At 35.2% G+C, this 16,602-nt stretch overlaps 1 protein-coding gene across 1 annotated transcript; it reads left to right on the forward strand.

Moving 5' to 3' along the window:
* Positions 1 to 963: 963 nt before the first annotated feature.
* Positions 964 to 3,627, forward strand: LOC106761528. Its single transcript, XM_014645089.1, has 2 exons — positions 964 to 2,519; positions 3,099 to 3,627. Exons 1-2 carry the CDS (start codon positions 964 to 966, stop codon positions 3,625 to 3,627), a joined length of 2,085 nt encoding a protein of 694 aa, XP_014500575.1.
* Positions 3,628 to 16,602: the final 12,975 nt, after the last annotated feature.

Raw genomic sequence — 16,602 nt, forward strand, 5'->3', positions numbered from 1 at the left:
TAAATAATCATAAACTTAAAAAGGATGACAATTTGATTTTTTAATTATGAATTTCATGTGAGTATGATAATTAGATTTGTTATAAGTTTTTTTTGAAGTGTTCGGCTCATTAATACCTTCTGACACTTGACAGTATGCATATATTTCAAGTTCTTCAATAATTTGGGAGACACTTTTATATCATTATGTCATGGCAACAAAAAATTTCATGGCAGCAACACAAAATTTTTATGGCAGCAACACAAATTTTCAAATGATGGCACATGTAAGAATATTTTAAGTCTTTTTGTATGTATTTGATTTTCCTTTGTATTATTTCTGTTAGAGTTAGTTTTCTGTTAGGGTTGTTTAGTTTTCTAGGGTGTTTTTCCGTTCCCCTGTTCCTAACCTATAAAAGGTTAGTTTTTCCCCTTCCTTTCATTATTCAGAAATACAACAAACATATATTGTAAAAATGTTTTTCACCAAGGAATAAAAAAAGTTGATGTTTCTTACCTTTCCCTGTTCCTCTCATCTTGATCTATCTTTTTTCTCTTACGGTGTTTTGCAACAGTTGATGTTTCTTACCTTTCCCTGTTCCTCTCATCTTGATCTATCTTTTTTCTCTTACGGTGTTTTGCAACGGTGGCCCTCCGACATCTCTGCAGCGGCTTCTCTCTCTAGCTCCAAGGAATCGTCCTTCGCTGCTTCTCTCTCTACCATCATCAGACTCTGACTTTGTTTGACAGCCTCTNGAAAGTTTCTCTTTCTACGTGGCTTTGCTTTACGAGGTTCTGAAGAAAAAGGCTTTTGGGCCTTTTATGTTTTTCTACTATTGGGCCTATTTCATTATGGTATCAAGAGCAAAATTAATACCCACTCCATTTCCGCTGCCCAGTTTTCATTCTTGATACATCTTGATTAGTTTCTTGGACTGTGCAACCTGGTTCTTGAGAGTTCTTGGTTTCTTGCTACGTTCTTGCCATGACAGAAACCAACTCAGATCCCACCACTAATCCCTCAAGCCCCTATTACCTGCATCCTGGAGAAAATCCAGGCATTACCCTCATTTCCCAGATCCTCACTAAGTCTAATTACTCATCCTGGAGCAGAAACTTAAAACGTGCTCTTCTGTCAAAAAACAAAGTCAAATTCATTGATGGCAGCATTCAAAAGCCTACCAGGACTGACAAGTTATTTGAAGCATGGGAAAGATGTGATACTATGGTTCTTTCTTGGATCATCAAGACCCTATCACCACAAATTGCAGACAGTGTCCTTTATGCTGACACTGCTCAAGAACTTTGGGAAGAGCTCAAAGACCATTTTTCTAAGGGTGATTATTTCAAGATTTCAGACCTATTACAAGATATTCACTCTATAAAGCAAGGAGAACGAAATATCAGTCACTATTACACTGATTTAAAAATCCTTTGGGAAGAACTTGAATCTCTCCGGCCTATACCCACTTGCACCTGCCCTAACCCATGCACTTGTGATCTATCCAAAATCTCCCTTAGATACAGAGAGGCTGAACACGTCATTTGTTTTTTAAAAGGCCTTAATGACACCTATCAAACTGTTCGCACTCAAATCCTCCTCATGGAGCCCCTTCCCAACATCAACAAGGTTTTTTCTCTTCTAATACAACAAGAAAGACAATATCAGGACAGGGGAGGCACAAATGACACCTTCAAGATTTTAGCCAGCACAGTTGACAAGACCAATTGGAGAGGTCAAGGCCGTGGCACAAACTCACGTGGCCAAGGAAGGGGCAGAGGGAGAAATCCCAATTATGGGAAACAATGTTCCCATTGTCACAAGATGAATCACACCATTGATGAGTGCTACCCTAAACACGGCTTTCCGCCATGGTATAAGAAGAATGATAATCAAAATAGTCAAGACAGGGGCCACAATGAATGGAGCTATGCTAATGCTTGCAAAGAAGATTCAAATTCTACCCAGACTCAAAGTGCTCAACAAGAAAAACAGAGTAATCCTATGCAGGGTTTTACCCCTGAACAGATGCAGAAACTGCTGCAAATCATAGAGAATACCCAGACACAAAATATTCACAGCATCAGTCAAGTCCAAAGAAACACTCCTGGAGAAAATCAAGGTACTTTTTCCTGGATTATAGACACTGGGGCCACTGATCACGTGACCCATGAAAAGAAATATTTCATTACGTTTCAGAAAATTAAACCTATTACAGTCAAACTTCCAAATAATTCTGTGGTTACAGCCCAATATGCTGGAACAATACAATTTTCTGAAAATTTTATCATTTTTAATGTTCTCTACATCCCTGAATTTTCTTTTAATCTCATATCTGTACAAAGCCTAACAAGAGATTTAAATTGTGTTCTAACCTTTTCTTCTAAGTCTTGCCAGATTCAGGACAGTTCTACCTTGAAGATGATTGGGCATGCTAAAGTTCTCAAAGGCCTTTACTATCTTCAGTCTTTTCCTGTTTTTACCCAGTATTATGTACCCAAGGCTGTTCTTTCTTGTAAACATGTTAATGATGATCTATGGCACTATAGATTAGGACATCCTGGACACAGAATTATAAAACAGATTTGTAAATTTTTACCCTATGTTCAAATGCCATCTAAAATTTTTTGTGATGTATGTCATTATGCTAAACAACATAAACTGCCCTTTTCTCAAAGCATGACTATTTCTGCTAGTTGTTTTGATCTAATACACTGTGATATATGGGGACCCATTTCTATACCCTCTATCCATGGACACAAATACTTTCTTACCATAGTAGATGACTATAGTAGACACACTTGGACCTTTTTAATGCACAATAAAGGACAAACTAGAGAAATCTTACAGAATTTTGTCTTAAAAATCAAAAACCAGTTTGGAAAAACTATTAAAGCTCTTAGATCTGATAATGGTCCTGAATTTAATTGTATAAGTATGTATAATTCCTATGGTATTGAACACCAAAGAAGTTGCGTTAAGACACCCTAACAAAACTCTATTGTTGAACGAAAACATCAAGATATTCTAAATAAAACTAGAAGTCTTCTTTTTCAATCTGGAATTCCTACTGCTTATTGGTGCTATGTTGTTTCTCATGCTGTTTACTTGATAAATAGGTTGCCTACCCCTGTTCTTAAGGGTAAGACACCTTATGACTTGATGTATAACACACCTCCCACTTATTTGAACTTGAAAACCTTTGGTTGTCTTTGTTTTGCCTCAACTTTAGAACATAATAGACACAAGCTTGATTCTAGAGCTAGGAAAGGTGTTTTCTTAGGATATAAAAATGGAGTCAAAGGATATGTTATACTTAATGTTAATACTAGAGAAATTTTCCTAAGCAGAAATGTTGTTTTTCATGAGAATGTTTTTCCTTATAAAGACCAACAAGACAATAAGCAGAATTATACTGAAAAGGAGATTGAAACTGTTTTTCCAAATAATTTCTGGTATGGTCTTAATTGTAATGAGACTCAAGATTATCTAGAAAATATAAATACTGAACAAGAATCTGATCACAGAGAAAATCCTAACACAGATATTGGAAATAGTCATACTAATACTGATAATAGCCCTAGACGACCCACTAGAACAAAAAGGGTTCCTGGATATCTTAATGATTACATCCATCAAGTTAATTAATCTTCTCTCCATGTTAAAAATAACTACAAAACTCCATATCCTATCTCTAATGCTTTTTGTTATGATTTTTTGTCTGAAAAACATTTAAAATATACTCTAGCCATCTCTGCTGATAAGGAGCCTCGATCCTATAATGAAGCCAAAGGAAAACATAAGTGGGTTGTTGCTATGCAGAAAGAACTTCAAGCTTTGCAAGACAATGGAACCTGGACTTTAACTCAACTACCTCCTGGTAAAAACTCCATTGGATGTAGGTGGGTTTACAAAATAAAACATAAAGCAGATGGCAGCATAGAAAGGTACAAAGCTCGTCTTGTGGCCAAAGGATATACACAGCAAGAAGGTATAGACTTTCTAGACACTTTCTCACATGTTGTTAAGCTAACTACTGTCAGAATAATTCTGGCAATTGCTGCTGCCAAGAATTGGCATCTACATCAACTTGATGTAGACAATGCCTTCCTTCACAGAGACTTAAATGAAGAAGTGTACATGGAAACACCACCAGGGCTGGATATTCAGGAAGGACAGGTTTGCAGGTTGACCAAATCCCTATATGGGCTCAAACAAGCTAGCAGGCAATGGTTTGATAAACTTTCTTCTTTTTTAATTTCTGTTAACTACACTCAATCCAAATCTGACCACTCTCTTTTTATTAAGAAGACTCCTACAAGTTTTACAGCCCTCCTTGTATATGTAGATGACATTATTTTAGCAGGGAACTCTATCAAAGAAATTGATCATATTAAGGCTCTTCTTCATCATGCTTTCCGGATCAAAAATCTAGGAGAGCAAAAGTATTTTTTGGGTTTTGAAGTTGCTAGATCAAAGAAAGGAATACACTTATGCCAAAGAAAATATGCTTTGGACATTCTTGAAGACACAGGAATGCTAGGATCCAAACCTTGCACAACTCCTTTTTTGAGTGACACAAGTTCTTTATACAAAAATGAGAATTACTTGACAGATCCTAAGTCCTATCGAAGGCTAATAGGGAAACTTCTTTACCTTACTAATACTAGACCTGATCTATGTTTCTCTGTTAATCTTCTTAGTCAATTTGTTCATTTTCCTACTGAATACCATTAGCGGGCTTTGCAGCATATGCTTAGATACATCAAGTCCAGTCCTTCACAAGGCCTCTTTTTTGTTGCTGATGCTCATATCCAGATCAAAGCTTTTAGCGACTCAGACTGGGCTACTTGTCCTAATACGAGAAGATCTACCACTAGCTTTTGCATTTTTCTTGGATCCTCTCTTGTTTCATGGAAAACTAAAAAGCAAAGTACAGTTTCCAGGTCGTCCACTAAAGCCGAGTATCGAGCACTGGCTGCTACTGTTTGTGAAATCCAATGGATCTCTTACATCTTACAAGATCTCAATATTGAGACCACTACAGCTGCTCTCTACTGCGACAATAAGTCTGCCAGACATATTGCCCACAATCAAAGCTACCATGAAAGGACTAAACACATAGAACTCGATTGTCACGTTGTACGTGAGAAGATTCAAGCGAATCTCCTTCATCTCTTACCTATTCGCTCTAATGAACAACTTGCGGACATATTTACTAAATTTCCTCATCGTGTTCGTTTTCAGTTTATTGTACCTAAGCTTGGATTGCTAAACATACACAATCCAACTTAAGGGGAGGATGTTAGAGTTATTTTTCTGTTAGGGTTGTTTAGTTTTCTAGTTTTCTGTTAGGGTTGTTTAGTTTTCTAGGGTGTTTTTCCGTTCCCCTGTTCCTAACCTATAAAAGGTTAGTTTTTCCCCTTCCTTTCATTATTCAGAAATACAACAAACATATATTGTAAAAATGTTTTTCACCAAGGAATAAAAAAAGTTGATGTTTTTCCGTTCCCCTGTTCCTAACCTATAAAAGGTTAGTTTTTCCCCTTCCTTTCATTATTCAGAAATACAACAAACATATATTGTAAAAATGTTTTTCACCAAGGAATAAAAAAAGTTGATGTTTCTTACCTTTCCCTGTTCCTCTCATCTTGATCTATCTTTTTTCTCTTACGGTGTTTTGCAACGGTGGCCCTCCGACATCTCTGCAGCGGCTTCTCTCTCTAGCTCCAAGGAATCGCCTTCGCTGCTTCTCTCTCTACCATCATCAGACTCTGACTTTGTTTGACAGCCTCTAGAAAGTTTCTCTTTCTACGTGGCTTTACTTTACGAGGTTCTGAAGAAAAAGGCTTTTGGGCCTTTTATGTTTTTCTACTATTGGGCCTATTTCATTAATTTCTGCTTTTATTATTATAAATAAATAGTTTTTCTGTAACAGTAAAATGAACCGTGAAAGTATTACTATCATAAAATATTCCTTTTTTAAAACTATTTTAATGCAGACAGATTTAACAATCAAATTATCATTACAAATAAAATTTAAAAAATCACCATACTTGTAAAGACAAGAAAAAGACAACCTTGAAGAGTGCAAACGTGGCAGCAGATAATGAGACTGAGCCATTAATAGTAAAATAATGTTAACATAAAGACTCCAGTTCATTCCATTATTTGAGGAACCATTGTCTCTTTTCAAAGTTCTCTTCCTTTCCCTCTCTTCTCTGCCTTCTCTATTCCATTCCTCTTTATTGAGCCATTGGATTTTCGATCAGGTGGCGCTCAAACATCGACAACGTAGAGGACTTCAAAATAACCGATCAATTTCTGGATTTAGGAGGGTAAGTTGTTTTGTCTCATTTTCCACTGTTCTTGAAACTAGACATGCAACCTGTGTTGTTTGCATGTGTTTCTGGTTTCCTCCTTTCCATTCTCTATTTAAGTTTAGCTCTACGAGCTGTTTCCATCACCAATTTGGTGGTTTGTAGGGTGCTGTTTAAGGGTCTTCGTTGAGCAGGGTACTGTGAAGTGATTTTGTGTGTTGGGATGCTCAACCCTAAGGTAAGGGGAGCTAGATACTTCCTTAGAATAATCGTATGTTGTGTGAATATACTGGATTTTGTACTGCTATGTTGTTTGGGTCATGTTCTTAATTGTTGAGCAGATTGAGTTGCATGTATTGAATTGGCTGATCGTGAATGTGTGATTTAGTGGTTGTGAATTGACTTGGAGAAGTGTACTACTATGATTATATTGATTGGAAGTGTAAATTATGTCATGGGAGTTGTTAGGAAGAGGTCAAATGAATTGGTAGGGTATTAGGTCCTTTTGAGTGGAAGTGAGGTGATGATTTTGAGCGTTTGAAGTCTTGAGCTTAATTGGACTGTTAGGGTAGCCTAAGTAAGTCAGTTGTGACTTGTTAGAATCATAAAAGTGACCTAAAATAGGTGCAACATAGTAACAATGGATTTGGGTCCCTAGGTTGTTGAAATTGGAGCTTTATAATTGAAATTGAGTCTAAATCACTTTAGAATTGTAGTAGGAAGGTTTAGGAACATCTAGACAGGTTTAATTAGGCAAAAAATACGAATTAGAGGTGTTAGAAATTAGTATAAACGCCTAGAAATGGTTAAAGGGTATGTGAGTGCATAATTCTGTAGAACTTGCGTTCTGCAGATTATGCAGACTCGTTATGCAAATGGTCTCACATAGCGAGTCCCTGTAGAGAGTGTTCTCTGTTTAAGTCATTCGCAGTGCGAGCTGGTGCGCTGTGCGAATGACTGGAGGGTTCTACTCTCTGTTTGATGATTCGCATACCACTGAGAGAAGTTTGGGGTCACTGCTAGTTAATTCCAAAGGCGAATTTGGGCGCATGACGAGGGGTTTTGGGGGTGTGTTCTTTGTCTAAACTCTCGCATAGCGACCTGGGTGCGTTATGCGAGAGACCCGAGGTCTGACACCTCTGCGAGCTAATTCGCTATGCGAATTGGGGTGCGCTATGCGAGAAGCTTCTATTCTTGCTATGCGAGTAAGGTGCGCTGTGCAAGAATTCCTGAGTCTAGTTTACTCTTTAACCTTTGTTTTGGTTTGACTTAACTGCATTTGATGATTGAAGTGTTAAGTATGATTTTTATGATGTTGATAAATTGAAAGTATATGGTTAGTAAGGTTATGGTTGGTATTGAAAGTGACAAGTCTTCAGTATTGGACGTAATTCAATGATCCTCAAGGAGAGGATCCATGGTGGTGCCCTTAGTGTGTTTTAGAATGATTTGCATGGTAGCTCAGTCTTGGGGGTTATCTTGAAACTCTCCAATGGTCTTTCTTCTCATGTAGAGAGGATTAATTCATGTCATGAGGAGTAGTAGGAGGTCTTAGTCTTGGAGGCTTCCAATATGCTCCAAGGCGAGGTATAGACTAACCTCGTGAGTGTGGTAGGGTGAAACCCATTGGCAACGGCTTTGCAAAGCAGTAGAAGCCACCACGAGTGTATGACCTGCCATAGCTCGATAATCATTCTAAGTCCAGACGAGTCAAATTTAAAGTGTAACAAGTCATGTGATGTGATCCAGTATAATTTGAATTAAACTTGCATGTTGTGTGTGATTGTTATAACATGATTTTTGTATATCTAGCTTACGCTTACTTTTGTGTTTGTGTCTTGTATGTGTTGTGTTTTTCTTTAGGACTTCTTAGTTACTTTATGTTATTTTGAAATACTCTATGTATAAAGTTTTAAATTATGGGCTCTTTTGGTTGAATGTAAACTTAAGACTTTATCTACATGTCCTTAACTGTTCTTTAATATTATAATTGTGGACTATTATTTTATATAGTTGCTATATAATTCGGACATTACAATACTAACTGACATATTTAATATATAAATATGTTTTTGTTTTAAATATATTCAAACTTGCTTAATCCTTAATTATTTTTCCTTATCTTATATTTGTAATTTTTATTTTTATTTTCTAGTTCCTATAAAGTGTTAGATTTACTTTGTTGACTTGACATCATCTAAGAGAAAATATGTTCTGTCATAAAAAAATTCATCAACAAAAATAAAAAATTTAGGAGAAGCTCCATAAATAAACAACTTAACAGAACGACAAAAATATAAGAGAAATGTAAATAAAAAATTCGGAAAACAAAAGTAATTTTTTGGTAGAGACTAAATAAAAGTGAGAACGTGGTTAAGATTAAAAACAAACAAAGCCAAAATTCGTAGAGGTAAATGATTGTACATGATATTTTTTTAATATTAAAATATATAATGATCGTTACTGATTAGCAAGATATTATTGTTTAAAATAAATAAATAAATAAATAATATTAACTTTGGTGTATATAATCAGTGATTATCGTATTTTTTCAGAGAACGACAATTATACGTAAATTTATTTTTGTTTAATAGAGAAAAATAAACCTATTGAAAAAGTAATGTAACTGTCAATTACTCAAGATTTTGAAGTGAAATGTCCATAAATAAGATAGATATTAGTTATAAAGATAATAATTAAGGCCTGCCGACATAATAAAACCATTTATAAATAGGATAGGATTGGCATAGGTTTAATCTAAATCCAAATAATTGGATCGATTTTGAATTAGTTTAGATTTCCTTTTAAACTTAGACCCAAATATTTTAATTAAATTTTAAATTCAAATTAAATATTTAGATTAAATATTAAATTTAAAATTTATTTTTTATAAAAATTTAAATTAAATTTTGTAAAACTTATGTTATTAGTTCCGGTAAAACCCTTGGTATTTTTTAGAAGTGGTGGTAGTCTAAAAATAGTGAGACTCGATTATTTTAATATTAAACGGATTTATTATAAATAGTTTTGTTATAAATGAGTTTCATTATTTTAAAACGTATCATCCCTCTAGAAATCATTTTTCTAGAATTCTCTAACTTTTCTCTAAGAGTTCTAACTCCTGAGTCATCTAATTGACGATCAGGAGGCACCTAATCGACAACAACAACGAGGTCTACGTTTCTACCCGATCAGTTTCTTCAATAGAGCAAGTAAGTTTCTACTTGTTTTTCTGTCCTCTTTGCTTTGGTCAATGATCATGCATATGACTATTATGCATGTACCATCTAGTTCTCTTTTCTTGCTCTTGGTGAATTTAGAGTTCTAAGAACTCTATCCGTTTCAATTTTGGTGCCTCATAGGTCCATTTAGGAATTTTTTACGTTTCAAGCGACTGGCGGGACGCTTTTGTGGGTTGAAATGTTATTTTGAGGTAAGGGAAGCTAGTCCATATTTAGTTGTGTTGGTATTATAAATTTAGTATTTCTGAGTTATAGATGATTTTGAGAAATATGCATGATTAGGTGTATAATGTGTATGTTAATCTGTGATCTTGATAGTATGATGTGTGTATGATTGGAATAATGTGAAAATGATGTTCTATGTTGTTAAGATTGTGTGTGATAATGTTGGTTTGATGTTTGAAAATTGAACTCAAGTGGTTGGAGTGAGAGTTGGTTAAATTATTGAGTTTTAAGCCTAAAAAGGGGGATTTTCATATGTGAGTTTGAGAATTTGGGGCTAATGTGAGGAAACTATTTTTGAGGTGTTGTCATGAGGTAGATTAAGACTTGTTGGAGGTATAATGTGATTGAAATCTGATCTCTAATGAAAAGGTAGTGTATAGTTGAAGTTTAGAGTGTTTTTAGTGTAAAAATGGGGTTTTGAGTAGTAAACTTTTGAAGTAAGGGGTTTAGTATGTTTTGGAGAGTTGGGAATAGGTTATGAGACTAATTAGGACTTGGATAGAGGTTCAAACCAATGAAAATCTCTCATGAAGGTGACAATTGCATCTTAGGTTGGTTTTTAGTCCGTTTTGAGGGTTTTGAGTTGTTGAGTTGGTTTGGTACATCTAATTCCTATCCAAAAGACCAATGTAATATTCTAATATCATCTATAAACATGTTTTTATATCAATATTAGTGTTACATATTCTAAATTGATCAATTGGATATGTCTAAATGCACCAAAAGTAGAAAAATCAGGTTGCTATCAAAAACTGATAAGAATAATCGATTATCTCACTTGCTAATCGATTATTCTAGTCAGAGAGTCATATTTTATTCAAAGCTCTCGCAAATAATCGATTATCACATATGATAATCGATTATTATCGTCAGAAAATCATCGAGGACAATTTTTGGATGTTGTTTAGGTCATTTTGGGATTTTTGGACCTTTCCGGAGCTGTTGGTGATGGTTTCAAAGTTTTTTTTCCTTGTCTAAGTATGAGTTTAAAGGGGTTTTGTGTTGTTTAATGGTTCTTCTTGGACTTTTATTGTCTGTTAATGTATAAGGAATGATTTCATGTGATTTTGATGACTTATTGGGTTGCTTATTGTACTTTGATGCATGATAAGTGATGATATATGTTGATATTCAAATCTGAAAGTGTATGGATATATGTATACGGTTTCAAAATGGATTCAATGTAAAGGTGAAGTGACATCAGTGGTTTCAAAGTTGTGAACATGGGTTCCAAAGAGGAACTCCTTCGGTATGGTTTCAAGTATTGATAGTATGAATGGCTGGAGTTATTCGGGGGTTTATCCTGCTGTGGTAGCTTAGGTTGGTCCAGCTGTTCCACCACACCGGCGCAAAAACCTCTGTAGCTCGACATTCCATACAATATCCGGATAGTCAATCTAGATCTTTGCATGTTAAGATGTTTTGGTTGATGTATGTGATATAAATGATTTATGTATGTTATATTATAAAGATGATATGATTTGTCTTGTATCTAGCTTACCCTTGCTTCTGTGTTTGTCTGTCTGTGTTGTTTTCTCTTTTGCAATGATCACCTTAACCGGTGTGAGCTTAGGGAGGACATCTTTTCAGTTATTCCAACATGAGGTCGAGAGTGAAACAGCAACATAGATATTTGTTCTCCAAGTATAAAATATTTTTCAATATTAGTTGTAGTTTCCTGGTAAGTTATCATCCATGTAATATTTTATTTTTGTAAGTTTCTTCTACTAAAATGGGACGTTACATCGACTTAATCTATTTCGATCTTTGGTTTGGTTGGCCTACCTTGCTCTTTGGTCTAATAATCTTCACATTTATTCTTAAAATCGATTTGTTTCAACTTTTGATCTCCTCTTATTTGTTTTGATCTTTGGTTTAGGTTGATATTTGACTTTGGCCAACTCCTTTCGAAGGTTAGATCAACCTATCTTGACTTTTAACTTTAATCGATTTGTCACTATCTTTAGTTCAGATATATTTATCCCGATTTTTGACTTGGATCATTTTGTCTCACTATTAAATACATTTTTTAATTATAACCTAACATTTTGAAAATAACCAAAATGGAACGTTTGTTGCACTACTTGTGACATTCCAATTATATAGCAAGCATGATATAATATATATGTCATCATCTTAATATAATAGAACAATTGGAGTATGACTAGTAGACAAGTTTAGGATAACAGGCATCCAAAAGAACATCAGAATTTAAAACTTCTACCTATTAGAGTATTTTAAAATGACATAAGCTGAAATAGGGAAATCCTAAGAAGACTAAGTTGCAGCATCATCATCCTCCAACACTTGCTCCAGGGACACCTCCTCAACATCTGCTCACATCCAAGTGGATGATCATTGCAAAAGGAAACACACACATACAAGGCACAGACACAGAAGCAAGGGTGAGCTAGGTATAAAAATCATGTTATACAACCACACAGAATAATGCAAATCAAAGCAGATATATTAGACTATACAATCAAGACTTGTTTCACTTTAAACTTGACTCGTTCAGACTAGAATAATTGTCGAGCTATGGCGGGTCATGCGCTCGTGGTGGCATATACTACTTTGCAAAGCCATTGCCAATGGGTTTCACCCTACCACACTCACGAGGTTAGTCTATACCACGCCTTGGAGCATACTGTAAGCCTCCAAGACTAAGACCTCCTGCTACTACTCACCACATGGTTCAATCCTCTCTAAATGAGAATGATTGACCCAAGACTAAGCTTCCATGCAAATCATTCTACACACTACTTGGGCACCACCATGGATCCTCTCCTTGAGGCCATGGAATTACGTCCAAGAACCACGCTTGATACATTTAAGACCAGTCAAAACATTCAGGATCACATACTTGCAATTTAGCCACATCACAACAATCATGCTTTGCATTTAATCAAACTAATTCGTCTTAGAAGAAACTGGACCCAAAGAATTCGCACAACGCACTTAAATCCTAAGGCGAGACATAAGCATTTCACATAGCACACCCTCCCTACTCGCTAGGCGAATTAACAAATAGAGGGTGCACCTCTAGAAGGGCTCGCTTAGCGAGTCTGCATAATCTGCAGAACGAAAGTTCTGCAGAATTACGCAACTCACACACCACTTTACCAATTCTAGCCATTTTCCCCAATCTGTATTTTATTCCTAGTTGTACTTATCTAAATGATTCTAACACTTCTTGACACAAATCTAAAGTGATTGAAACCAACTTTCTACTCTAAAACCCCAAAATCAACACCCAAGAGACCCAACCCAAATTCAATTTTTCCTTTTAGTACCCTACAAACCACCCAATGGTGATAGAACAACTCTTAGAGCTCAGTTTTAAACAGAAATAAGAAGAAGGATGCTTCTAGTTACATGCAACCAGTAGAACGGCATGCCCTAAGTTTCAAAAATAGCAGAGAAGGAAGGAAAACTACTTACGTCAAGAGTGCCTATGTACCGCCTAATAGAACATGCAATGGCTAAATCAGTGTGGGGGTTAGAGAGAAGGCAGAGCAAAAGTGAAGAACAAACTGTCTAGAGAGAGAGAGGCTGAACAAATGAACCAACTTCTGAAAAATTTGTATTTAAGCTAAGTGTGTTTTAAGAGCTTGGTTTCATTAAGTCCATAACACCGATCAGCTCATGATACCTATTTACAGGTCCTCACACTACTATCTTAAAAGTAATTATATATTAGTTTTAATTTTTTCGTTTAACAATGTGATACTTACTAAGAAATAAACATATATTTGTTCAATTATCTTAATCATTAATAAACTTAATAAATTACTAAAATTAAGAATTTTACACTAAAATTATAATTTTTTATTATACTGAGAATAAAAACATTTGAGGTATGGGTACACCAAAAGATATGGTATACTGCAACAAATAAGGTCTTGCAAGCTAGGTTCATTATTTCCCAAATGGCTACAGCAACAAAACAAAATTTAAAACTTTCACATTTCAAACAGTGGAATATCAATGTTCTAAAATGGTTTTGGATTAAATTTGAATTGTCAAATTGGAAGAGCAGTAATCTTTCATGTAATAATTTACAAGGTACGATTCCAAATTTGTCAACAGACAATCATTATTATTCTCTTAGTCTTGCATTAAATCATTTTGAGGGTATGTTCCACCATTTTGATGAGGCTCTTCATCTATCAAATAATAAATTCACAAATTTTTTTTTTTATTTTTATGCTTTAGTGGTGTAGTTGAAACTTTATATCCATTACACCTTTCGAATAATAAATTTTTTGGAAAAATTACTATTGGACCCATTTCTGGTCATTGACTTACTTAAATCTGAGTAAGAACAAATTTTTTGGAAAGATTCTTTCTTCAATTCTCAAAAAATCAATTCTTAAGAGAAATTTCAAAAGAAAAGGATTTATTTGGATTGATTTCATTGAATTATCAACAAATCAATTAGGGAAAATTCTTTCAAACTTTGAAGAGTTAACATCACTTGAATTTCTTGATTTGTCATGATAATTTAAGAGACACTATGTCATTATAACAGTGAAAGTTTTCAAAAACTAGTGGAAAACATAAATATAGGTAACATTATTTTAACAGTGTTAAAAATTTATTTATTTTTTTAATGATTATTATTAATATTATTTTAAATAAATAATTTTCATATTTCTTTGTTTAATGAAAATTTAGAGTCAAGAAAAATAAAGATATAAATATAAAAGGACGAAGAGATGATAAAATGTATATCTTAAAAATAAATTAAATTTTATGAAATTAAGGTATGTGTCTCTTAAATTGCAATGTTGTTTTAGCAAAACAGTACAAAAGATTCAAATATCTAATTAAGGTTGTGAAGAGCGAAAAAGTAATTAATTAATGGATATAAATCAAATTACATAAATGAGAGAATAGGAACATATGTCTAACCACTAGTGGAAAAACGTTGTTTAACGTCACCCGTAAGACGTCGGTTGGGTGGTAGCCCGACGTATACTAGCGAATGGTGGCATTACCGTAAATAAGTTGGTTAACTGAATGTCGATTTTTATAGCAAACGACGTCTATTATATATTCGACGTCTACTCTGTCCGAAACCGACATCCAAGGGCATGAGGTAGGCGAGAAGACAGTTTTTCCTGCCCCATTGACATCAGTTGTGACAGGGGTCTGACGTCTACCTGGCTGCAATTAATGCTCTTCACCTGATTCCCAGGCGCTTAACGTCACGTAGTCAAAAACCGACGTCTATAATGTCCGGAAGGCGAGAAGACAGTCAATTTCTGCAACTTAGACGTCGGACTTCTGGGGAGGCGACGTCTATGTGATTGTAATTAATGCTATTCACCAAACTCGTAGGCAATTCGACGTCCGATAAAGTGTCACCGACGTCTAAAATGTTATACATGTCGGCTGATGGGTGTCGCGGCCCAATCAAATTAGATGTTCAATTTAAGTGTAGTATAAACTAGGGAATGACCCCTAGGTCGTCTCCCAAAGACCAATTTTGCGATTCAGCATCNAGTCAAACACANANTGGGGGGGGGGGTTTGAAAGTTTTGCATATGAGAATTACACTAAAGTAAAATGCATAGAACTTAAACACAACTTGAATAAACTACTGTAAAATAAAAGAAGAAAAAAAATAAAATAAAAAAAAACAAGTTATTTAAATAAACCATTGCAAGGCCGTGACAAACTTCAATGCACCAAGGAAAGTAGAATTGTCTCAGGGTGCTTGCTATTTAATAGACAATAGCAACGCTGCAGCACCGAGAAAAATGAAGGCAGCCGTGTGCATCACTCCAAATGCAATTCAAAGTTAAACATTGTAATAAACCAATTGCCTTTCACGGAACCAGAGGAATCTAATTAAAAGATGAATGAATTCAATCCTTCTTTTGCACCACTGCACCGTAGCCTATTAATATGACAAGACACATTGCTTTCTCATGTAAACACTTCTTCAATCAAGGAAACAAAGCAAGTTCTACACACCCCTTCTAGCCATAACACTCGTTCTGTATCAATCATCACTTCCAATAATTCCNTTAAAAGCCAACTAAATTAAATACCCCTTCAAGTGGAAATGTAATGAAACCGTGACACCTCTGCAATGAAATGAAACACTTTCCTCCATCAATCAATGCAGCTACTGACTTCAAGGTTCCAAAAGCCAAGACATCATCAAGGATTCCTCTCACCAAAAACCACCACCGTGCTGCAACGTGTCCAATCTTAGAAATGTAACACACCCTTTGCTCCAATTCAATTCAGACGTGAAAGTAGCCCCTTTTTGACTTTCATTCTTCAAAAATGAATTGCAACCACAAGCATCCAACCACCGGACCCCACATCCATTCTCACTCAGCAGAAACCGTAAAACACCATCATCTATATACTTTTCAATTCATTAAATGCAAGAAAAACAAGCTTAGTTGAATAGCAATGCTGCAGCCACCAAATCAATCAACCTTCATTCCACCNAGAAAGGAACTAGCCTTTTAATGTCATGGTGACAGCAAAGAAAGAAGAACAAAAGAAATCATGCCATTCATTCCATCAAAGTAAAATAACGTAAAGAAAAACTATCATTCAAGCTTCCAAAGAAAATGTTTTAAGACCCATGGTGTTCTCTTGGCCGAGAGAGATTAGAGCCAAAACCTCTCAAAAATTCTCAAGCAAAGATGACCACCCCTCAGTGACGGCTCATGCCTCCCCAAATCCCTAGGTCTGAAAGTTACATCCCATGGTGGGGTCCACACATTTTTAAAAAACCCTAGGGCCATGTCACTACCTTTTTTTACTATTGGGCTTAGTCTAACCTAACAAAAATTAGCCCAAAATTACAA

This window comes from Vigna radiata, chromosome 1 (genome assembly GCF_000741045.1).
Source record: "Vigna radiata var. radiata cultivar VC1973A chromosome 1, Vradiata_ver6, whole genome shotgun sequence".
NCBI classification, from domain to species: Eukaryota; Viridiplantae; Streptophyta; class Magnoliopsida; order Fabales; family Fabaceae; genus Vigna; species Vigna radiata.